The 24431-nt window shown below is 44.5% G+C and overlaps 1 protein-coding gene across 1 annotated transcript in view; it reads right to left on the bottom strand.

Annotated features, from left to right (window-relative positions):
- KIAA2012 (KIAA2012 ortholog) overlaps positions 1–24431 on the bottom strand; it is a 138612-nt gene that overhangs the window by 45722 nt on the left and 68459 nt on the right. Inside the window, exons 13-14 of the mRNA XM_023216912.2 lie at positions 19633–19709; positions 3199–3336 (exon numbers count right to left, since the gene is read on the bottom strand). Of these exons, the coding sequence (XP_023072680.1) occupies positions 3199–3336; positions 19633–19709 (215 nt within the window). The remainder of the gene's footprint in view (positions 1–3198; positions 3337–19632; positions 19710–24431) is intronic.

Here is a 24431-nt window from a genome sequence, read left to right as displayed (position 1 = left end):
TCTGCCATTTACCAACTGTGTGACATTAGGTAAGTTACTTAGCTTCTCAATGCCTTAGTTTTCTCATCTGTAAAATGGAGTAATTCTACATACTTAGATTCATTTTATGAATTAAGTAAATGCATGCATATACAATTTAGAACAAAGCCAGCCACAGAATAAGTGCTCCGCAATGTTAGCAATTGTGATTATTTTTATCTCTGTCCATTTCCTTGTTCTGCCTTGACCTTTCTTATCACCTACCCTCATCCCCTGCAATGTGCAATGCTTCCTACATGCCCCAGGCAAAAATGAATGACATACCCTGTGGACAGGCAGGAGATACATGAATGAATGTAGAGGATGAGTTGGCTTCTACACAGCTCCAGGAGTGGAGGACAGCCTGTGTGCTCTTCTCTGTTTGAACTCATCATCTTTGTCTGTACTACCCTGAGACTGTGTCTTACTACATGGCAATCCCTAAGAACGTGGGAGCTACCACATCCATAAGGAGAAGGTCTATCTAGAGAGAGCTGTGAACACTGAACATTTCCAAGAGAAGGCATGGTCTTTGGGGCAAAGACTGGCCTGGGAGTCAGAAAGTGTACCGAGTGTGTACTTTGTGGGAGGTGGACAGGAAAGTGGGCCTTAGAGATGACAACACCTTTCCTTCTATAATACTGTGCCAAAATTGCAGGACAAAAAAGTGTAACACAAAAGCATTGTGGATACTAAATATGCAAGCAATTACTGTAAATTTCCCCACTTTGAATTCTGCATTCTTAGATGCTCCGTATTTTCTTTTTTCTTTTTATTTTTTTTCATGAGATGGAATCTCACTCTGTCACCCAAGCTGGAGGGCAGTGGTGGATCTCAGCTCACTGCAAGTTCCGCCTCCTGGGTTCACACCATTCTCCTGCCTCAGCCTCCCGAGTAGCTGGGACTACAGGCACCTGCCACCAAGCCCGGCTAATTTCTTGTATTTTTAGTAGAGATGGGGTTTCACTGTGTTAGCCAGGATGGTCTCGATCTCCTGCCCTCATGATCTGCCCGCCTCGGCCTCCCAAAGTGCTGGGATTACAGGTATGAGCCACTTTCTTATCTCATTTCCTTAGCAGCTATCACCTTTGAACATGCTACATGCTCTGCTGGTGTATTAGGTCTGTTGTCTGTTCCCTGTACTATCCTGGAGCAGGGCAGGGATCTTGGTCTGTTTTTTTCACTGATGTATCCCAAATGCCCAGAAACTGCCAAACACATAGTAGATAGCCGGTGTTCAAATATTGGTTAATGAATGGTGACTGTGATGGGATATTTCCTCCCAGAAAGTACGATTCATAATTCTTTCAGCCCTAAGTGAAGAACTAAACTGTTGCTAAGAATAAAAGGGATAGTTTCGGCCGGGTGCGGTGGCTCAAGCCTGTAATCCCAGCACTTTGGGAGGCCGAGACGGGTGGATCACGAGGTCAGGAGATCGAGACCATCCTGGCTAACACGGTGAAACCCCGTCTCTACTAAAAAGTACAAAAAACTAGCCGGGCGAGGTGGTGGGCGCCTGTAGTCCCAGCTACTTGGGAGGCTGAGGCAGGAGAATGGCGTAAACCCGGGAGGCGGAGCTTGCCGTGAGCTGAGATCCCGCTACTGCACTCCAGCCTGGGCTACAGAGCAAGACTCCGTCTCAAAAAAAAAAAAAAAAAAAAAAAAAAGGGATAGTTTCAACAGTATAAATCATGGAGCATGGCAATATTTTTTGAATACTCGTAGCAAATATCTTTTCTTTTGGGGTCCAGAATCATTCTTCTCTCTTGTAGGTTTTTTTTCCTATAGAGATGGGATCTCACTATGTTGCCCAGACTGGGGCACAGTGGCTATTCACGGGTGTAATCATAGCACACTACAGCCTTGAACTCCTGGACTCAAGTGATCCTCCAACCTCAATCTCCTGAGTAGCTGAAGTTCCTTCTTATAGTTTTCAGTACCCCATTTTCCTCTGTCAGACATACTTTCTCTTCCCATTCTCAGTCCCTGTGGTTCCAGGGTGGGCCAATGGCATTTCATTTGGGTATGGATAAGCGACCCACATTGGCTTACATTCAGTTCTGGAATGACCTGGGAAATAGAAGCTGGTGGCCAGCTTGCCACCTCTGGGGAAGAGCCTATCTAAGAGGAAGCCCTGAAAAGCGGAGCCCGGTCATGGACAGAGACAGATTTTGGACAAATGCATGACTCTCAATCAAAGTCCCACCTTGTAGAACTGGGATTGGGGCAGCCCAGAGAATTAGGAGGGTGACCCTCATGACTTTCAAAACCCCTGCCAGGCTATGGCACTAGATAGAGCCACCATCATACACTCGGCAAGTATTTGGTTTCTTCTGCCCCATTCCTGTCTTTCTCAGTCATTTCTTATCAAGGGCCTGGAATATTTTCTCCAGGGTACTATGAAGGATCTGAGATCCTTCCATGCTAGGCCTGGCTATGTTCCTGGTCAGTTTCTTTGACTCCATGGCTATTTATTTCCAGTTCAGTAAGCTCTGAGGAGGGCAAAGAATGGGTAGGAAAGGGGCCCTAAACCAGAGGGTGTGCGATGAAAAGGATGGGCCAATTCATGGAGCATTTAATGAGCACCTTCCATGTGTTGGGTGCTGTGTTCGATGCTGGGGTGGAAGGGAGTATTGCAAAGATGGACAAATGCCATCCTCACTATAGAAACCCTCAGAACCCTTAACTTGAAATGAAGCTGAGCTTGGGAGATCAATGAACTCTTAGAGAACAGAAAGCAAGGCCAGATATCCAGAAAGGAATTTGCAGTTGACTTCTAAATAGTTAACTCAAGAATCAGTCTTCTCTACAGTAGTAATATCAACTCTACCAAGTGACAGTGGTAAAACAGTAACAATTATTTTAGCTACTGTCAAGATAAAATGAATTATATTTGACTGTTTTATGAGGTGGTTTAAAGTTACTCTTTCTCCTTTCTATTCCCTGTCCCCCACTACCCAAACCAGACACCCGACTGACTTGTCCCCGATGGCTGGCTGTGATTACTGTCCTAATTTGTTCTTTCTTCATCTGCTACAAACTGCCTATTTTCTGTCCCTTCTGATAATGCAGGAGCTCTGAGGGACTTCTGAAGCTGTTTTTGCACCATGCAGAAGTGTATTAACTGGAATTCCTATGTTTGTGTCTATAAAACCTCTCGTCTTCTCAGTGTGAGATCACCTTCAGGAACGGCGTCATGTCGATGTGCAGCTTGCGCGTGTAAAATTCTTTTCTGTTTGAACATATCAGCCCTTTATTTATACAACTTTGAGGCTCTTCTGTCTTCTGAGCTGCTGCCTCCAAGGACTGCTGGGCTCCCTGTGAAGAGAAGCAGAAAGCTCAAACTTTCATATGAATGATATACAGTGCAACAAGAGCTAGTCCAAATCCCCGAATATTTACAGAAGGCAATTTTTGAAATCATTGAAACAATAATACGCAACACCTATTTTTACTGTTGAAGAGACAGAGGACCCTATAGATGGAAAACAGCCCAAGAGTGTTTATTTATTAGTACCTATGGAAGTGGATAAAGGGACCTTCCTAGGTCCCAGGGCTTTAATTATTTTATTTAACCTTCACAACAACCCTGTAAGGCAGGTACTGTTACTCCCATTATACAGACAGGAAACCAGGGGGCTCTGGGAAGTTAAGCAACTTGCCCAAAGCCATTCGCTGCTATATGGCAGAGCTAAAATTACCATCTGTTGAAGGCTCCTTTTTAATGAGATATTTTTGATACTTACATAGCTTCCATGAATGGTTATCAAATCTGCTTTGCAGCAAATATGGTTATAGCAAGATTCTAGTTTATTTCCAAGATGACAAAAATGAATTTGATATGTTAGGAAGACTGATTTGGACAAATGTAGCAGAGAGAGAAGGAAGAATGAGCTAACAGAGGAGTCTGGGAGGCCCCGGGGGCTCTCCAAACTTCTGGGCCATGCAAAGGGTGTCACGTTTCAGGACACTACACAGTTGGATCTGAAGTTGCACTCCAGCCCATGCCCCACATTGCAACCTGGGTGCTCCTTCCAAGATGCATACTGGATCATATCACTTCCCTGCTTGAAACCTTCAAAGGCCATTGTCCTCAAGATGAAGGCCAACTGGCTTACAAGGTTTATAAGCCCTTCCTGCCTGGCCCTAGATGATCTCTCCTGCTTCATTAGGTCATACAACAAATATTTATTGGGTGTCTTTTCTATGCCAGGCAGAGCAGATAGGGCAGTGCCCAAAGGGACGAAAGTCTCCACCCTCACGAAGAGTGCATATCCATTCCACTGAAAGGGAAGACAGAATTCACAAGGAAGTGGAACATAAGTACGTCTGAAGGTGGTTGGTGATAGGGAGAAAAATAAAACACAAAGTGGGCTGAGGGAATAGCTGGGGATGGAAGTGGAGGCTGCAATTTTAAGCAGGGAGTCAAGGGAGGTCCCATGGAAAAAGCAATGACAGGGCAAGCTCTGAAGATGGTGAAGGAAGGTTCTAGGGTCTATCTGCATGAAGTGTTTACTTCGCTATGGGAATAGCAGGTGCAGAGGGCCACATGGACACCGGCCCTTGAGCTCCCGGAGCAAGACCTTTGCACGTGCCCTTCCCTCTCCCCTTCTTCTGATTCTTCTTCGTCTTTCAAGTCTGGCTTCCCTATGCCCCTGTGACCACCCAGAGCATGAGCACCTCCTGCCATTGCCCACAATGATTGCTCAGGCTTGTGCAGCCATCTCTCCTCCTCCTCTAGACTGGAAGCCCCCTGAAGGCAGGAACCATGGCTCTTCCATTCCCATTGTCCTGGCAGTTTCTGGCACGGGGTCTGGAAATGAACACACACTTGATACGTATTTGCTGAACAAAAGAGTAACTAACAGGTTATGGCCCACCTCAATTCAAAGGAGGAGGGAGCAATGAAGATACCTTTACAGGAAGTATGTGTTGACCTCCAGAAGACAGTCCTCTAGGGAGCACTGGTTCCTCATTTCCAAAGAGAAAAGTTATTTATTATTTTTGGGACCAATTTGCTGGGGTCACATACATTAATATGCTGTGAGATCACCCTGAGAGTAGATTTGATAATTTCCATATTTTCTAGGAGACTCTCAGATGGCCATCTCTCTGGGCAGTCATAAACTCTCTCTCCTATAACATTTATATTACTTTTAAACATTAATGATGAATTAACAATTGGTGAATCCCCACAAGCAGTTATCATTCCAATGAACACCCACACCCTTTTCTTTTGCTCTGAAATGTGGCTAGAGATAAAGATTTTTCTGGATAAACACACATCCAATTTTTTTTTATCATCTCAGTCACATATCTGATTAGCTTTTCAGGGTGAGACAGTCCCTCTCCATTTCTCAATCACATGAAAGCATTTGGTCCAAGCTAGACTCAGACAAAGCATTTCAAACTTTCTAGCCTCCACAATCATGCATGAATCACTGGATTGAATAATAGAAATCAGATGATAATGATTTGAGGGAAATTTCTCCATTATCCCCAAGAGAAGATTTTGTGTTTGACTGGAGAACAAAAGACATAGTCAAGACCAATTTCAATGGCTGAAATTACTTTAACTCCTTATTTGGGGCTCCGATTGAAGACTGAGGAGTTGAGAGGCTTTGAGAAAAGTCTCCCCAAGCCACTTGACCTATAAATCTTTCGATAAAACAATTCTCCTGACCATATGGCTCATCTCCCTAATGTTCAGGGGCCATCAATTCTAGCTTGATGGAATGTTTTCAGTGATGGCTCTATACCCACTGGAATGAAAAGTACTGTTTTTGCCCATTATGTTCAAGTGTTCTAATGAATGAATGATAGTGAAAGAGGATTTGGGAGATGGGAGGAAAAAAACAATTAAACATATAAAGAAGTGGTAGTGATGTGAGAAGAAAAAGTCAGAAAATTGAAAGCAGGAAAGAAAGTCGCATGCTAGGTCCGGCACAGTGGCTCATATCTGTAACCCCATCACTTTGGAAGGCTGAGGCAGGAGGACTGCCTGAGTTCAGGAGCTTGAGACCAACCTGGAAAACACAGTGAGATCCTGTCTTTACAAAAAATGTAAAGAAAATTAGCTGGGTGTGGTGGTACGCGCCTCTAGTCCCAGCTATTCAGAAGTCTGAGGTGGGAAGATGCTTGAGCCCAAGAGTTTGAGGCTGCAGTGAGCTGTGATCATGCCACTGCACTCCAGCCTGGGAAACAGAGTGAGGCCCTGTCTCTAAAAATAAATAAATAAATAAATAATAATAAATACAAAAATAAAAATGAAAGTCACATGCTTGGGTGGTTTTTCATTTATCCATTAAACTGATATTTATCAAGTGCCTACTGTGTGTCAGACAAACAAACACACCCATAAGCAAGATGATGCCTTTAGGTGGTGACTAGTCTGTGAAGACAACACAGTGGTGCTAGGAGGGAGGGTAATGGGAAGGGGGTGGCTACTTCGCTTGAGTGGTCAGAGGAGGCCGCTCTGAGGAGCTGACATTTGAGCAGAGAGCTGGATGACAAGCTGGAGCCAGCCCTGCATGAATCTGTCTTTAGCAATCAGGGTAGCTGGTATCGCTGTGGTCTGATTATATATTTATTGAATTATTGAATTATTATTATTATTTTTTGAGACAGAGTCTTGCTCTGTCGCCCAGGCTGGAGTACGGTGGTGCGATCTTGGCTCACTGCAACCTTCACCTCCCTGATTCAAGCGATTCTCCTGCTTCAGTCTCCTGAGTAGCTGGAATTAGGTGTATGCCACCATGCCTGGCTAATTTTTGTATTTTTAGTAGAAATAGGGTTTTGTCATGTTGGCCAGGCTGGTCTCAAACTCCTGACCTCAGGTGATCCGCCCGCCTTGGCCTCTCAAAGTTCTGGGATTACAGGAGTGAGCCACTGCGCCTGGCCCTTGGTATGATTATTTAGAGGTAAGCAGGGAATCTTTTAAAAGGAAAGTGGAATTCTTGATTTCTAGGCCTGTCTGATCCAGCCTTCTGGGCTCCATCCCTGACCCTGCAAGGCACCCTTCTGTTTTCCGAGTGGCAGAGCAATCAAAACTGACACTTGCAGCTCTATGGTATGTTGAGAGCAAAGACAGAAGAATAAACAGTGATCAGGAGTCAAGGTCTTTAAAGGTATAGGAGGGCGAAGAAAACACAAGGTTAAATGGAAGGGAAGGAAAATGGGGGAACTGAAGAAAGCAGAGATGCCTGAAGGTTTTTTTTTGTTTTTTTGTTTTTTTTTTTAATGTGAATACTGTGGTGGAGATGATTTAAAAACTAATGGAATGGATAGGCACGGTGGCTTATGCCTGTAATCCCAGGACTTTGGGAGGCTGAGGCGGATGGATTGCTTGAGGCCAGCAGTTCAAGACCAGCCTGGTCAACACAGCACAACCCATTTCTACTAAAAATACAAAAATTAGCCAGGCATGGTGGTGCATGCCTGTGGTCCCAGCTACTTGGGAGGCTGAGGCATGAGAATTGCTTAAACGTGGGAGGCGGAGGTTGTCGTGAGCTGAGATCACACCACTGCACTCCAGCCTGGGCCACAGAGCAAGACTGTCTTAAAAACAAAACAAAACCAAAAACACCCACACCAAACAAACAAACAAACCAAAAATACTGATGGAATGGTGAAATGTTTAACAGAGAAACAGAAGCCATCCCTTCACCTATATTGTACTGCAAATACTTTAATATTTTTATGTTCTGCTAAAAACACCTGGAAGCCTTTCTCTTTAGTAAATGAAACAATAAAGATTAACGAGTTAATTTGGTAAAGCTGATTTGAATTGCACAGAAGGCATTGCGTAAGTACTTGGCATTTAAAAAGTTATCTGACATTTAAAAAGAGATGACTGTTAATGAATTCAAGAGCTAATCTTATACTCTGACAGAGTGAGCCATGGAAAATCCAGGATTATTATCTTGCTGTAAACACAATATGATTCAGTTGAGCTATCACAGAAAAAAGAGAGCGCTATTGGTTGCGTCAAATATCTAGACTTACACACATATACAGTATGGCAAAACTTAAAGAGAACATCCATTAAAATTACAGACACATCTTATTGTTTCCTTTCTTACTCTTGGATTATAATATCTGAACTATAGACCCAGGGAGAAACCCTTCTCCCCAGTAATTTTTCCTCTTCCTTTCAACTGGTATATTTTAAATAGTCACTACCATGGGTTGGCTCTCCAAACAGACTTTGGGAAGCCTAACCTTAAGAAGGAGATGAAATTCTAAACCCAAGTGGCTGCGTCTCTACCCTGGGTCCCACAGAGCCACCAGAGATAAGGATCTGTCCTGTAGGTGTCCCTCGGGCCCTCCTCATTACTTCTCCCACTCCTTTCTAATTGGGGTTCCCCATCTTTGTAGATGCAGCTTAATGGCTCCAAGAAGAGTGATTGTCCCTCATTAAGGAGGCTGCAACACTCTCGCTGTCTAACTCCCTCCCACGCAGCTCACAACTTCATTCTGCCGGAGAACAGGCTGCCAAGAGGCTCCGGGAACCTGTGGGCAAGCTGAGCTGGAGGAAGAAAACAGAAAAAAGGAGGGCCTTTGTAACCAAGATCTGAAATATGCTGGGGAACACACCCCACCATTATCTTAATGCTTGAAGAGCGGGTTGGGGGAGCCTTTGCTGAAACCCTTAGGTGGTCTCTCAGGTTGCCACATCAAACCTCTGTGCACACGGGGCATTTGTTGCCTCCTGTGAGTAAACAAAAGGAAGAGTCAGTCCCTCCTCTGACCCCGGGCTCCCCTCGTTGGCTGATAGTCTGTCCTTCGACTCCCCTTGGTGGCTCTGAGTCCCAGGGGCATGGAGAGATCTGAGAGATTTAGTCACTGGGGCTAAGGGAGAAGGAGGGCTGGGATTCTGAGGTTTCCTGTCCTCCCACCCCCTCCTAGGGTAGGGGAACCAAATCCTGGAAGGGACCCTTCCTGCAGGCGCGAAGGGCCTGGCAACTTTTCCCGTGTTTGGTCTTCCAGGGCCCTGTTGTTCCTTGCCCATGACAGCCTACGGACCTAAAAGCGGGCAGCGGGAATGGGGCCAGAGGTGGGGCTGAGTGTGCCTGGGACTCCCTGGGATCCCTGAGATGGGGCTGCCTAGGGAGGGGATCCGAGTGGGCCAGGCGTTATATACACTGTCAACCTCAGGCTGACTGGGAGGGCACCCTGTCTGTGGCAAGGCCAGCCACGCTGGCCACCCCTAGAGGTTTCCCTGGCTGGAAGGGAGGAGGCCTCCAGTATGCAGGAGGTCAGATGGACACCTGGGATCTCAGCTCAGCAACCCAGCCTGGCTGCATAGCCTCTTTCTGAGGAGCAGCAGAACCCCAGAGCCACAGCGGGCTTCCACCCCACACAAATGTGCCCAGCAGTCCTGGGCTCATCCTGCTCTTCTTGGCCAGGTGAGGTCTGGGCCCACTTTTTACATTCTACAGGCAATTTGGTGCTGGTGAAATGGGCTGAATGAGCCGTTTTGTGAGGGCTCCACAGTAGGCACGATGGAGACACAGTTTGGTAGCCAAAGAAGAGCTTTCTTATTCTCCTCCTGTCAGGAATTTTGGTCTTCATCTATTTTTTAATGTCCTCAACTTTACAGAAGGAGATTTGACATCCTCCTGAGTGTTTAGCAAATTAGCCGAACAGCTAGCGAACATGAGTCTTGAAAGAGAAACATGGCAACCTCCAGTCTTCGCTTCCATGAGGGGCTCATTTCGTGACTTTGGCTAAGCCATTCCTCTTTCTATACCTCAGCTTCCCTACCTAGAAAATGGGGCTAAGCTCATTGTTCTCTTCCAGGGAATTCTGAGCGAAACTCTGGACACTTTCATTCCAGAGCTTCTACTATAAGTAAATCTTATCTGTGAGTTCTAACTGCTACCATCTTCGACATTATTATGTGCTTTGTTGATACAACAGAATCACTGTTTATCTGGCTTAGGAACTGGAGGAGAAAAATTTCAAGCCAAAATAGTGATCTCTTCTGCCCCAGGGGAGGTAGAAGCCAGCTTTTTCTGTGAGGGGGTGGCTAGCTGTATTCAGGCCGGAACTGTGCCTGTGTTTGAGAGAGGACACATTCTAGTTTAGACTGGGAGATGGGAGGTCGAGAGGTGAAAGGTGGGAAATCTGAACAACTCCTCAGCTCCTTCCAACTCAAAACTTGAACTCAAAACTGTGTTACTTCCTTGTTTTGTTGGTCTGGTGGGACTTTTCCAATCTGACAACCGACAGACAGGGAATCTCAACTTGCAAACTGATTCCACTGTGAAAAGGTCATTTTTAAATGAGTCGATTTTTACTAGGAAAAAAATATGGTGTTTTGATTCCCAGACTCTCCCATAAAAGTTTATCTAACCCAGATTCAGCCGGACTATGGAGTTGAAGAAGTCCTGGTCATGCGTGACAGCAGGAGGCTGGAAGAAGAGAAAGAAAAATGTCCTTTCTTTTTCTTTCCTGGGTCCCCACACTTTCCTGACCCCTTCCCCTCCACTGGGCTCTTCTGTCCTCCAACCTCTAAATTTTCCTCTGCAGCCCTGTGCTGTGTGGGGCCCTGCCGACACAGTGCTCCTGGCCCCCAGATTCCCTGCCTCCTCTCTGCCCACAGGCCTTCAGCTGTGCTCCGTTAGGTATAGGGGGAAGCAATTAAGAAACTTTCACAAGGAGATATGAGGAACCCAAAATAATCTCTAATAGTTAGAAATTTAAGCAGTGAAACACAGTGAACACTCCAGAAGGCATGGAGGATATTTGGGAGGCAGAGAGAGGATGCTTGAATTGGGGGTTGGGGATGGGTAAGGAAGGAACAATTGGTAGATTGACTCATTTCCTCCTTTAAATTATTCCTGCTTTTCAAGCTTCTCCTTTTCCATGTCTAAACCCTTAGATTGCATACAAGCTCCAAGTTCTGTTTTATAATGACTTTCAAGGCAAGGGACAGGGGAGTACAACAGTAATGACTATAATGTATTGGGGGTTGCCTATTGCCAAGCATTGTGCAAATCCCTTTCCATATGTTTCATCTCATCCTCGTCATGACCCCATGAGGGAAATATTATTACCCTATGAGGAAACTCTGCCCCAGAGAGGTTAAATAGCCTGCCTAAAGCCACACAGCCTGTAAAGAAGAAGTTAGGATTTATTTTATTTTATTCATTTTTGAGACAGAGTCTCACTCTGTCACTCAGACTGGAGTGTGGTCATGTGATCATGGCTCATTGCAGCCTCGACCTCCCAGGCTTGAGCAGTCCTCCTGCGTCAGCCTCCTGAGTAGCTGGGACTACAGATATGCACCACCACACCTGTTTTTTTTTGTTGTTGTTTTTTCAGATGGAGCCTCGCTCTGTCGCCCAGGCTGGAATGCAGTGGCACAATCTTAGCTCATTGCAACCTCCGCCTCCCAGGTTCAAGAGATTCTTCTGCCTCAGGCTCCCGAGTAGCTGGGACTACAGGCGAGTGCCACCATGCCTGGCTAATTTTTTCTATTTTTAGTAGAGACAGGGTTTCACCGTATTAGCCAGGCTGCTCTTGAACTCCTCACCTTGTGATTTGCCCACCTTGGCCTCCCAAAGTCCTGGGATTACAGGTGTGAGCCGCCGCACCTGGCTGCTAATTTTTTTATAGAGACGGGGTCTCACTTTGTTGCCCAGGCTGGTCTCAAACTCCTGGGCTCAAGTAATTCTCCAGCCTTGGCCTCCCAAAGTGCTGGGATTATGGATGTGAGCCACCGCTCCTGGCCTAGAAGTTGGGATTTAAATGCAGCTTTATTGGATTTCCAAATGACTAGGCCTCTTTGAAAGTGCAGTTCATGTGTGAAAGGGGTCCTATTAGTCCTGATATCTATTTCCTTGTCTGCAAACAGGGATAGTAACTATAACAACTACATGAGGATGTTGTAAGGATGAGATAATCCTAAACCCTGTGCGTAGTAAAACTCAAAAACATTGGCTGTTTTTACCATTTAAAAAGACCCTCTTGGCCAGGCGGGTGGCTGAAGCCTGTAATCCCAGCACTTTGGGAGGCTAAGGTGAGTGGATCACCTGAGGTTAGGAGTTCAAGTCCAGCCTGGTCAACATGGCGAAACCCCGTCTCTACTAAAACTACAAAAATTTGCCTGGCATGGTGACGGGCACCTGTAACCCCAGCTACTCGGGAGGCTGAGGCAGGAGAATCACTTGCACCCTGGAGGTAGAGGTCACAGTGAGCTGAGATTGTGCCACTGCACTCTAGCCCAGGCAACAGAGTGAGACTCCGTCTCAAAAAAAAAAAAAAACAAAAAAACACCCTCTCAAGAGAATGGGGAGATAATTGTTAAAGCTTGCGATAGGTATGTGGAGGTTCATCATACTATTCTTTCTACTTTTACATATGTTTGAAATTTTTCATAATACAAAGAAAAAAGGAAAACAAATTTACTATGCAGATATTGTGTGCACTAGCAGCCAAGACATCAATTAATACAGACTTATTGGAATAGATGATAGTTGCAGTGAAAATTCAACAAATAAAAGCCCTCATTTTGTAATTAAAAACAAACCCCTCTCAGGAAATTAGCCTTAAATTGTCTAGGGCGTTTTGGGGCAGACAAAGTAATCCTGTGGGTAAGGCTGAACCAGAAGATGAAGTTTGCTTAGATCTTCAAAAGCCTTTGAATCAAGTTCCACAACCAAAGCTATTTACAAAACCAGAGGGCGGGGGGGAAGGGGGGGAGGGGGGGGGGGGAGAGAGAGAGAGAGAGAGAGAGAGAGAGAGAGAGAGTGAAGGGAGAGTGAGCACAGGCATGGAACTAGGTGAGCTGTTGCAGTGTCTTGGAAAAGAGAGCTGACTTTAGAAACAAGAAACAAAGGCAGGGTAGGGAGTCAAGAGCACTTTTCTTGATGGAGAAATGCAGAAAGCGAATTCTCTTAGGCATTGGTGTGGAGACCAATCTTACTTGTTAGCCTCAGAGAGATCTCCAAGAAGGATGCCTAGTGACATCCCCAAGTCTGCACATGACCCAAAGCTTTTCCAGAGAAGGAAAAACCAAATCATAATGACCAACAGCAGGAAATGCCCAGAGACTGTGTGAGTTGTGGGGGAAAGATCAGTTGAACTTCCATCTCATTATCACTGAAAATAAATCAAGTGCAATCTCGGAATTCTATGTAGAGGAGATGGGCTTTTTCATAGAATTTGGATCTTAATGTCAATGACAGATTTAGTTACATATATATAAAACTATATATATATATAAAACTATACATACATACACACACACACACACACACACACACACAAATATAAATAGAGAGAGAGAGAGAATCTCACTTTGTTGCCCTGGCTAAGTTTCGAACTCCTGATTTCAAGTGATCCGTCCACCTTGGCCTCCCAAAGTGCTGGGATTACAGGCGTGAGCCACTGCGCCGGCCTGTTGATTTATTTTTGAGTGACTCCCATGTACCAGGAACTGTGCCAGACACAAGGGATACAAAGGCAGACAACAGCCTTAAACAGAAGGCAGGGTAGGGTATGGCTTAGAAGGACACGAAATAAAAGGTTACCTTTGTACCCTTGTACAAAACATAGTGTGTCTACAAGTGTTTTATCTTTTATTTTTTTGTGTGTGCTTGTTGTTTTTGGTCCTGAAAGAGGAGAGCTGATGGGGATATGAACACCATCTGTGAAACCACCAAGGAAACAGATGGGGGTAAACACAGGTTTATTCAAACCAAATCCTAGTGTGCTAGAATTATAGGCTACTCTTTGAAATCCAAAAGAGATAAATTTAGGATACATAAGATCAAATATGAGTTTATACTGTTGTAAACTTATGAAACCTGAACTCAAGAGATAGTATAGGTTGAAACAGAAGTGAAAAAAGGGATACAACACCAATTTAACAGGATTTTTAGGATACCACCAAAGTTCTAAGCCCCACAAAGCAACGCAACAAAACCCAAGATAAGGCATGTGAGAAAGGATGTTTGTTCTCCCTAGCTTGCAAATAGTTTAAACAAAAGGAGAAAAGTGACAATGTGAAAACTGGTGAGATGCTTTCTTTCTTATTTTAAACAAAGAGATACAATCGTTTTTGGGAAATCTAATTAAGGTTTGAGCTTGTACTTTGATACTCTTTACTGACATCCTCTGCCCTGACAGCTCTATGAACAAGTGGGCTCAGCGCCCCGCTTTTCCCAAGCTTACGTAGATGGATCTGGATGGATGAGAGTTTTATGCTCTGAATTCCAATTTTTCAGAAAGATGAATTCATTGTCCCCCAAAGTCTAGAGTTAGAGATAAAATGGCAAAAGGGATTGAGATCCTTAAAAGGAGAATGCTGATGACTCTATTCAATAAACTAATAAAAACCTGATTAATGTTAAATATTTTAAACCGATGATAATTAGCTAAAAAATAATGCTGCTATGGTGTTGACCCCTGTTCAGCTTGCTGAATACTTGCGTACTCTGAGTCTGAGATTATTTTATGCTAGACTTGAATAAAACCAGCTCTCCTCATGATCCATCTTTTCTTCTTATAGGGAGAATTTCGAAAAAGGCAAAACAATGAAAAAAAAAAAAAAAAAAAGCCTAGGAAAACAAATAACAGAATCCACCTCGGTTTCAAGTTAGCATGACTGCACTTTTTTCATGCATTATTTGCAAGTCTTTTCCGAGTAGACACATTTTTTTTTTATATAGTTGCAGCCATAGTGGACTTATTTTGATTTCCACTTTTAAAATGTTAAATCAGGCCGGGCACGGTGGCTCACTCCTGTAATCCTAGCACTTTGGGAGGCCAAGGCGGGTGGTTTGCCTGAGCTCAGGAGTTCGAGACCAGCCTGGGCAACACGGTGAAGCCTCATCTTTACCAAAATACAAAAAAAATTAGCCGGGAGTGGTGGCATGATTCTATAATCCCTGTTACTTAGGAGGCTGAGGCAAGAGAATTGCTTGAGCTCGGGAGGTGGAGGTTGCGGTAAGCCGAGATTGCGCCATTGCATTCCGGCCTGGGCAACAGAGTGAGACACTATCTCAAAAAGAAAAAAAAAAAAAAAGTTAAATCAGTGGTTCTCAACTGGAGGTGATTTTGCTCCCCAGCAGGCATTTAGCACGGTCTGGAAACAGTTTTGATTGTCACAACTGGGGAGGGTTGTGCTACTGGCATCTAGTAGGCATACTGCTTAACATCCTGCAATCAACGGGAAAGTTCCCCAAAACAAAGACTACCTGGTCCAAAATGTCAATGATGTTGCCAGTGTTAAACATTAGTATTAAATCTCAGTTTCTAGTATGAACAATCATCCTTTTTTAATGCTTGAATTAAACCCTTCACCGAGGGTGAAACTGCCATTGCCAAATTATAACTGAGGCAGTGGAAGAGATCTGACCTAACCAACTCCATCTTGATTCTAACTTCCAGGTCGTCCTTGCTCATTCCTGGTGTAGGCCGAACTAACTTTGGCAGGAACTTAGTTTATAGTTTAGCTTTGAAACAAAGATGATAACAGCCCTTTCCCAAAACAAACCCCCTTCCTACCTGTGAACCAGACTGCCTTCGCAGGACTAACAAATTAGCCACAAAATTAGAAATTATGGTTTAGGAGTCATGTGACTGGAGGCTACAAGATTCTAAATCTCCCCAAAATCATTTCTCTGATGTTACACTCTTAGACTGTTTCCAGATTTTCTGTTATAGATAATGCTGCAATGGACATCTTCACTGACTTTTTTTTTTTTTTCTGTTGAATTATTTCCTTAGGATAAATTCCCAGAAGTCAGAAATACATAATCAATGGACATTTCATACTTTTCATGTTTCATGAGTTATATGGCCATTTTGCTTTACGAAGGGATTGAATCAAGACTGTGTTCCATCAGAAGTGTATTAGTATACCAGTTTTAAAACCCTGGCAGCTCTGGGTGTTACCATTTAAAAAGAGGAAGAGAAGGCACAAATCTCAGATATAAGATGGTACTTATAGTTTGCCTCAATATACATTTAAATTGTTAATCAAGATGAATGACTTTTTTCATATTTATTTTCTGTTACTCCTTTTTGGATATGAATTGTTTCTGTCTTTTGCTTATTTTTATCATGGTTCTCAATGATTTTCTTTTAAAATTGCAGGTAATCTTTACTGAGTATAGATGGTAAAGTTAATGAAATTATTTTACTTTTTTTTTCTAGTTTTACTTTCTCCTTCCACTGTCTAGCTATGTTAATATTTCCTTCTGAAATTTTCATTCGTAATTTTAATACTCTTTTTAGGTGCCGGTCACCTAACCCAACCTGTGGCCTCTACACAGAGAGGCCTTGGGGGAGAGGAAAAGCTTCTCCGGCGATTGATGTCAGCGGCCCACCGAGGAAAGAGCAATACTCTGTCTCTGAAAGTATCCCAGGAACTAATTTCCCTTAATCAAATGAAGGGCCTTAGGAGGAGCCACGAGGCAGAAATGAAAATAAATCTAAAGGAGAATACCAAATTCTGTGAGGAGTTTGAAAGACCTGCATTAAAAAAGGGCACCGTACCTTTAGGACTGCAGCTCTGGCGATGCTCCATATGCAGCTATTAATATGCAAAAAATGCCTTCATAAATACTTGATTCTGTTCACAGTGGGGAAGCAGTTCATTTGAAAGAGGAAATGGGAGCTTGGAGTTGAAACATGTCTGCTTGTCTCCTTTTTCTTTTTTCATTGCTCTCTTTTCATCTCCACATTTCCCCTTGTAGTTTTCTTACCCCCGCCCCCCCCCCCCCCCCCCCCCTTCTCACTCCTAGGAACTTGCTGGTATCAGTTGCTACTCTCATTTCTTTTGATGCATTCGCTGCCGAGGCCCCGCTCCTCAGGTCAGGTGTGGAAAAGGTGCCTTGGGAGCCATTCCCACCATTTGCCATCCTCATCGTGTGTTGGAGGAAGGAGCCTAACCCTTTCTGCTCCCGTTACAGTGCGGACAGCCTCTGAGGAGCCAAGGTGAAGGCTCTCGCATCGCAGCGGTAGGGCCTCTGCAGAAGCCTCCAGCCCAGGGAACGCTGTCACCCCAGCCTCTGCAGAGCACCCTGTGGCTTTCTCCCCAACCCACATGCCAGAGATTGTTTTCTAAATCTAGGCCCGCGACTTCTCATTAGAGGGTGGTAATACTAGAATATCCACCTTTGGCAAGTCTTCCCCTCTCTCAGCTAGCACTGTGATAAAAGTACAAGTCTTTCATGTGACTGAACCCCTAATAGGGTCAGATCCCAAGGAAGGGAGGGAAGGGGGAGTCAGTGGGGGAACTGATGGAAAGGAACGGTGCTGCTAAGATCAGTATTGGGATGTCCTCTGCTTCAGGGTGGCAAAGGCCACAGGGGAAGGAATCCCCTGGATTGCCAGTGGCCCATCAATGTAGGGAACTGAAATCAGCTGGACAGAAATTTGTCCTGAATGTGTTCCAGATGCTTTATAATAAACATGAAATTAGTCATTGCCATGGAGTAGGCTGAGGAAGTAGTTAAAACTAAAGTCAGTGATTAATTTAATAAGAGGCCATTAGCCTCGAGAAGTAAGCGGGGGTGCAGGAGGCCAGGAAGACACCCCTACCTCCCTCCCACCCTGTTTTCTCTGTGTTTGGGGCTGGTGGGGCTCCCGAGACTTCTCCTCAGATGCCCTTTCTTTCCAGGGCTGCTTCTAAAGGAACTGGGACTACTGCGACTTGGACAAGTCGCTCCTGGTGGGAGCCACCCCGCTGTTTCACAAAGGAGGCAGGCGCATGGGCTTCTCAGCGAGCTAACTTTCCACAGCCTCACAGGGGAAACCGGGATGAAAGTTTAAGACCCCTCGCTCTGGTGTTCTTTCTTCTGACTGCAAAGTTAATAATTCAGCCTAGGATTTAATTAGACATGGTTGCCATCTTGCTTTACGAAGGGATTGAATCAATTCTTTTTTTTTTTTTTTTTGAGACGGAGTCTTGCTCTGTCGCCTAGGCTGGAGTGCAATGGTGTGATCTCGGCTCACTGCAACCTCCATCTCCTGCGTTCAAGTGATTCTCCTGCCTCAGCCTCCCGAGTAGCTGGGATTACAGAGGTGTGCCACCATACTCAGCTAATTTTTGTATTTTTAGTAGAAACTGGGTTTCACCATGTTGGCCAGGCTGGTCTTGAACTCCTGACCTTGTGATCCGCCCACCTTGGCCTCCCAAAGTGCTGGGATTACAGGCGTGAGCCTCCACGCCCGCCCGAGCCTCTCTTTCATTGCAGGTGATAGTAGGTCTTTTGGAACAGAACCGTGGGGCTGTGTGAATTTGGGGTGTGTTTAGGGTATGTGAGGCCTTTGCATGGCCTTTGGGTTGCAGAATTATCAAAACACACCATATTATGTTTTCCTTAGTCACACACTCTTTCAAAAACTCTGTCTCTAGTTCCCTTAAATGGGATGTCTGCAAAGTGGGCATTTAAAAAATGCATATGTTGGTTCAGCAGCTCCTTGGCAGCAGGGAGGAGTTGCTCAGTTGCGTTTCACCTCAGTGGAGACCTGACCCAGGCCTAGGGTTGTCACAGAGAGTTCAGGTCCTACCTCAGAGCCCAGCTCGGGCACACAGATGAAAGCAAACCCGTTTCTATTACCATTATGCATAATGAGTGCTGGGGAAGAATAGAAAGCAAGGCTGTGGCAGGAAGGAAGGTGGACAGAATGGAGAAATCAAGATCATGGCCTGGAGGTGTCACACAGCAGGGTGAGACCTGCGAGTCCCCTGCAGCTGCGTGTGCTGCCTCTGCCTCAGGTTCTCTGAGGCCCTGGATTCAGTTCTAGGAATTCCCCTGAGTTGTCTCTCTAGAGAGAATTTGACGACAGTTCCAGCTTCAAAGCTTCCAAGGAAGGAACAAACTTATAAATATTTGTGAACATATGTCCTTGAACCACTAACAGGTACTCTTTTTTTTTTTCTGAGACAGGGTCTCGCTCTCTCGCTCTGGATTCTGGCTGCAGCATGATCTCAGCTTGCTGCAACCTTCACCTCCTAGGTTCAAGTGATTTTCCTGCCTCAGCCTCCCAAGTAACTGCAACCACAGGTGCATGCCACCACACGGCTAATTTTTGTATTTTCAGTAGAGACAGGGTTTCACCACATTGGCCAGGCCAGTCTCGAACTCCTGATCTCAGGTGATCTGCCCGCCTCAGCCTCGCAAAATGCTAGGATTACAGGTGTGAGCCCACTGTGACCAGTCCACTAATAGAAATTCTTAATATATCTAGATGAAGCACCATCCTCCTTTCTTCACGATTACCTTTGCACTTTTTTTTCTTAATTGCCAATATTTATCTCTATTATGAATGAAAATTAGTGCCTACTGCCTCATTGGATGTCACCTTTCTGTGTTCCCTTATTCCCTTTCTGACTTTGCAGAAGTCAGGGAAAGGCCTATTCAGCTTATTCACACACGTAAAGAGCCAAATAATACAGTCCAAGTTGAGTTAAGATATTCCAAGTCTAAGAGTAAAGGAACCTCTGTGATTTCATAGTCTACTTGTCTCATTTTACTGATTAGGCAAACGAGGCCCAGAGAGGTAAAGTGTCTCACCTAGGGCCACACAGCAAGCTGAGACAAGAACCCGAGTTGTGACTCCCAGTGTCATCCTCATTCGGAGTCAATACTGTACCTGCTTCTCTGTTGTTTGGGTCAACGGTGAGGTTTCATAAAGATTCATGTGAAGGTTGGCTCCAGGTTCAGTGTTTGCTATAGTGAAAATCAAAGAGGAAAAAATATCAAGGTGGTCAGATCTGGATTTCATGACTTTTTATATATACCATACACACACACACACACACCTAGTTCATATGTATGTAAGATTATAAGCACATATACACCCACGGCATTCATAATTTACTCACCAAATAACACCTGTAACCACTATAGGCATAGTCTAAACACCATGTTAAACATAGTGTTAAGACTTTATATTCAAATACATATTATTCTTGTTTTGGTTGCTCTTTAAAAGAACAAAAGTAAATTCTTTATGCTATTAAAATTCAGATACAGCTGAAATTAAAAAGGAAATATTGATGGAAAAAAATCTGCTGATGCTGTTGAGTATAAATTTTGTATGACTGCACTTCACTGAAGTAGGAAAAGGCTTCTGCAAACTTCCAAATAGAGAGATCAGAGGCTTCCTTTTTTCCTTATAATGTGGAGGGGCAAGAGGAAAGGTGGAAACATGAATCAAACAAAGGCAAACGCCAAAGCGGGGCTGGAGGGAGGGGATTAATGGAAACTGTGGAGCCAGCTGGGAAGCAGGCATCACCCGGACACAGCAGGGGCTGTCGTGTGATGCCCATGATTCCCCTCCATGCTGTCGTTATCAATGTTCTCTATAGGTGTGGCAGCTGAGGTGCAAAAAGTATAGTAACCCACTCAGAGTTGTACCACTAGTGAGGTTTTGAGTAAGGATTTCCCTCCAAGACTGCCCGACCCTAAAACTCCATGGTGCAAAAGGATAGGTTTTATTTTGCTTTTCTTTTTTTTCCCTTAAGAAAGTAAATTTGGTCGGGTGCAGGGGCTCATGCTTGTAATCCCAGAACTTTGGGAGGCCGAGGTGGGTGGATTGCTTGAGGCCAGGAGTTCGAGACCAGCCTGGCCAACAAGGCGAAACCCCATCTCTACTAAAAATACAAAAATTAGCTGGGCGTGGTGGTGGGCGCCTGTAGTTGCAGCCACTCCAGAGGCTGAGGCAGGAGAATCGCTTGAACCTGGGAGGCAGAGGTTGCAGTGAGCCAAGATCACGCAACTGCACTCCAGCCTGGGTGACAGAGCAAGACTCCGTCTGAAAAAAAAAAGTAATTTTAATATTCTAAAGGAATGTTTATTTGAGGAACAGATTTAGCTAAGCAAATGGCTCTACTGACAAAGGTTTTAGTCTCTTCTGTGGGACCAATGTCCAGCAAAAAGTTATTTTCATACTTGGTACCCATAAGTAGCTCTTTTAGGAGCCAATGGCCATATGTCACTCTGTATCTTTGCCTTTTTGACCATAAGCCTCTACTCATTTTTTTTTTTTTTTTTTTTTTTTTTTTGAGACGGAGTCTTGCTCTGTCGCCCAGGCTAGAGTGCAGTGGCCGGATCTCAGCTCACTGCAACCTCTGCCTCCTGGGTTCACGCCATTCTCCTGCCTCAGCCTCCCGAGTGGCTGGGACCACAGGTGCCCACCACCTCGCCCGGCTAATTTTTTGTATTTTCAGTAGAGACGGGGTTTCACCGTGTTAGCCAGGAGGGTCTCGATCTCCTGACCTCGTGATCCGCCCGTCTCGGCCTCCCAAAGTGCTGGGATTACAGGCTTGAGCCACCGCGCCCGGAGCCTCTACTCATTCTTTGTGGGCTGACCTTCCCTTTTCTGTTGTTTCTCAGCTAGCTGCTTCTGTTTTTGAAAATGACTTTTGCACAGATTTAAAACATTTCTTAGCAGGGTGTGGTATTGCGTGCCTGTAATCCCAGCTACTCAGGAGGCTGAGACACAAGAATCACTTGAACTCAGGAGGTGGAGGTTGCAAGTGAGCCGAGATTTACCACTGCACTCCAGCCTAGGTGACAGAGTGAGACTCTGTCTCAAAAAAAATTTTTTTTTTAAATTTAAATCAGCCTAGGGGAAACTGAGGCCCTGAAAGCATTTTCATTCAGTTGGCTCAAGGGCACACCTTGAAATAACACAAGACCAGGACCCGGAACCCAGATGTCCTGACTTAGTGTCTTGCACTTTCCCCTCCACATCACACTGCCTCCTGTTAGCCTCAATGAGCTTGCCACATCACAGCTGCTTGGCCATGATCCATCCTCGGGACAAATCCAGCCCAGCAGAATTGTGTTGTGATGAGGTTCACTACACTGTGGCTTGGAAGGATTCATGGGCCTCTTAGAAATGAAACTTATAAATTCTAATGCATAAGGAAAGTTCTTGCAACACCAGGAGAATGAATCAGTCAGCCAGAGTTCAAGAAATGTAAACACATTTTTAGATAGGAGACTGAAAAATCACTTAGGACTTCTCCATCTTTTGGGTCAAGACCTTGGTAATTTACTGAGGTCCAAGCTGTCAAGGAGGAGACACAACTCAAACTGCATTCCTGGGAGATAGAACAGTGGGGGTGGTAAAACCTCCTTTCAGAACAATGTGACAAGATCTACCCCTGTTACCAAGTCAAAGAAACTGATTAACCCATCAACCAACCCAGGTAATTGGCTGCAAACAAAGGCCTGGTTCTTTTTTGTCGTTCAGAAACTGCTGTGCACATTCCAGTTTTTACAGTCTATATAGGCTATACAGACTATAGGCTGCACAACTTCCAGGCACGCCTGAAACTGGGAGTTCACAGTCTTTCTGTGATGAACATTTCTGCCACTAAAGAGATAAACAGAAAACACATTCCTTCCTTGGCTGCCCACCATCAGGCCTTAGCAGATTTTCAAATGCTAGCATTAATCTAACCACAGGCTTTTAGTGAGGAGATAGCATTCTCACCAGATAATCAGGGAGTTTTAGAGATGACCCTTACTAGATGGGGGCCTCATCCCAAGCCTGTTCTGCCTTCTTCAAATCATGGAATCCTTCACTAAACACTCAAAACTTGAAAAGCAGGAAAGGGCATCTGACTCTAGCATGGAATATGGCTCCTTAAGATTTCCTTCTATTTAAATCTGCATTGGCTATGTTTAATTCCCAAGTCATTGTTTGTTGTTTTCAATAAAAATGAAACATAGTTGGCCAGGCGTGGTGGCTCACGCCTGTAATCCCAGCACTTTGGGAGGCCAAGGCGGGCAGATCACTTGATGTCAGGAGTTTGAGACTAGCCTGGCCAACATGCTGAAACCCTGTCTCTACTAAAAATACAAACATTAGCCAGGTGTGGTGGCGGGCGCCTGTAATCCCAGCTACTTGGGAGGCTGAGGCAGGAGAATCACTTGAACCCAGGAGGCGGAGGTTGCAGTGAGCTAAGATCGTGCCATTGCACTCCAGCCTGGGCAACAAGAGTGAAACTCTGTCTCAAAAAGAAGAAAAAGAAAGAAAGAAAGAAATATAGTCGTATTTATTCCCATTGTTTCAGGATGCATATTTGCCTTGGTATGGGACCCTCTTGTGGGCCCCATCTGGTGTCAAAATAGAGATCAACTCCAAAGAGTCACCTTATTAGGCCAGGTGGGCCACCTGGCTCCTTCCTAGATATATGTCAGGGTTTGGGAAAGAATATCACGCCCGTAGGGTCCAAACTTTCCAAATACGCAGTGGTTACAAGGGCAGTAGCTGTTGGAGGTGCTGGCAGGAGCTTCTTTAAATCTGTTTAAGGCGTTTGTCTATGTATATCATTTCTGAGGCAAGAGCACCCTGTGATGGCTAACATGCTGTCCTGGAACATACCCCATAACTTGCAATGTTGCATCACCATGGAAGGGATATATCCATTGCCAAACAGGTCTCAGAAAGCACCTTTGCCTTCTCATAGCTTTGCACAGGGACTTACTGGCCCCAGCAGGAATCAATGGGAGAAGGCCTGAAAGTCAGCCCCAGTCCCTTCATGGGGACTGTGTTTTTTTGATCATAAATGGAAAATGCAAATGCAAATTCCAGATTATTAAAAAAAATTCTCCCTAGTATAAACTTAACCATAAAAGGAAGGATAATTTTGGTCCTGCTGACCTTTCCTTAAGAATATCTAAAAATATTTTATTTTATATGATGTGACTCAAGACACCTATGACCTATCGAGTGTTTGTAGTGTTATAATAAATTTTGAGTCTGCTTGTTTAATGCAGGAGACCAAGACTCAAGATGGCCTTTTGGTATTGTCATTATCAAATTCTTGGGACGAGATTTAAGACCCTGTTTATGCTACACATTTTCACTTTAAATCTTCCTGAATGAGGAGGAGGGTGAGATGGGCGTAGGGAATAGTTGCTAGAGGCCTGAATAAGTCTCCAGGCGAAAGACATCCCCCTGGGAGCTCTAACTAGGGAGTCAAGTAGACAGAGCTAGAAAATATGAGTCAGTCTGAATTTAAATACGGAAGTACCCAGTAAATGCAAGGGCAATATTTTTCTTCCAATTTGGGATAACAGTCCTTTACTTATATCTTTTTAGATTAAGGCTAGATAAGTCTCAAGGGTCTGGCTTTAGCTTTGGGAACACCAATCTCTCTCAAAAGTTCACAAATTATTTTTTATGGAAAGGTCTAAAGGCACATGGCAATTTACCAAGCCCAGAATGAAAGCCTAGCTAGAGGACTGAATTTAAATTCAAGATGCATAACAGCAAAATGTCAACCACATGAGAAACCCTCCAATCAAGAGACATCACAGGATTCATAAGGATATCTATGGTGGAAGACTGTGTGGAGGAAAGGAATACAAAAAAAAGGCTGATGGTGGAATTGCACACAAAACAGCCAGCAAAGAGGACTAAATCGAAATTCA

This window comes from Piliocolobus tephrosceles, chromosome 11 (genome assembly GCF_002776525.5).
Source record: "Piliocolobus tephrosceles isolate RC106 chromosome 11, ASM277652v3, whole genome shotgun sequence".
Lineage (NCBI taxonomy): Eukaryota > Metazoa > Chordata > Mammalia > Primates > Cercopithecidae > Piliocolobus > Piliocolobus tephrosceles.
The sequence above is the reverse complement of the archived record's forward strand: the minus strand, read 5'-3'. Positions and strand labels throughout refer to the sequence as shown.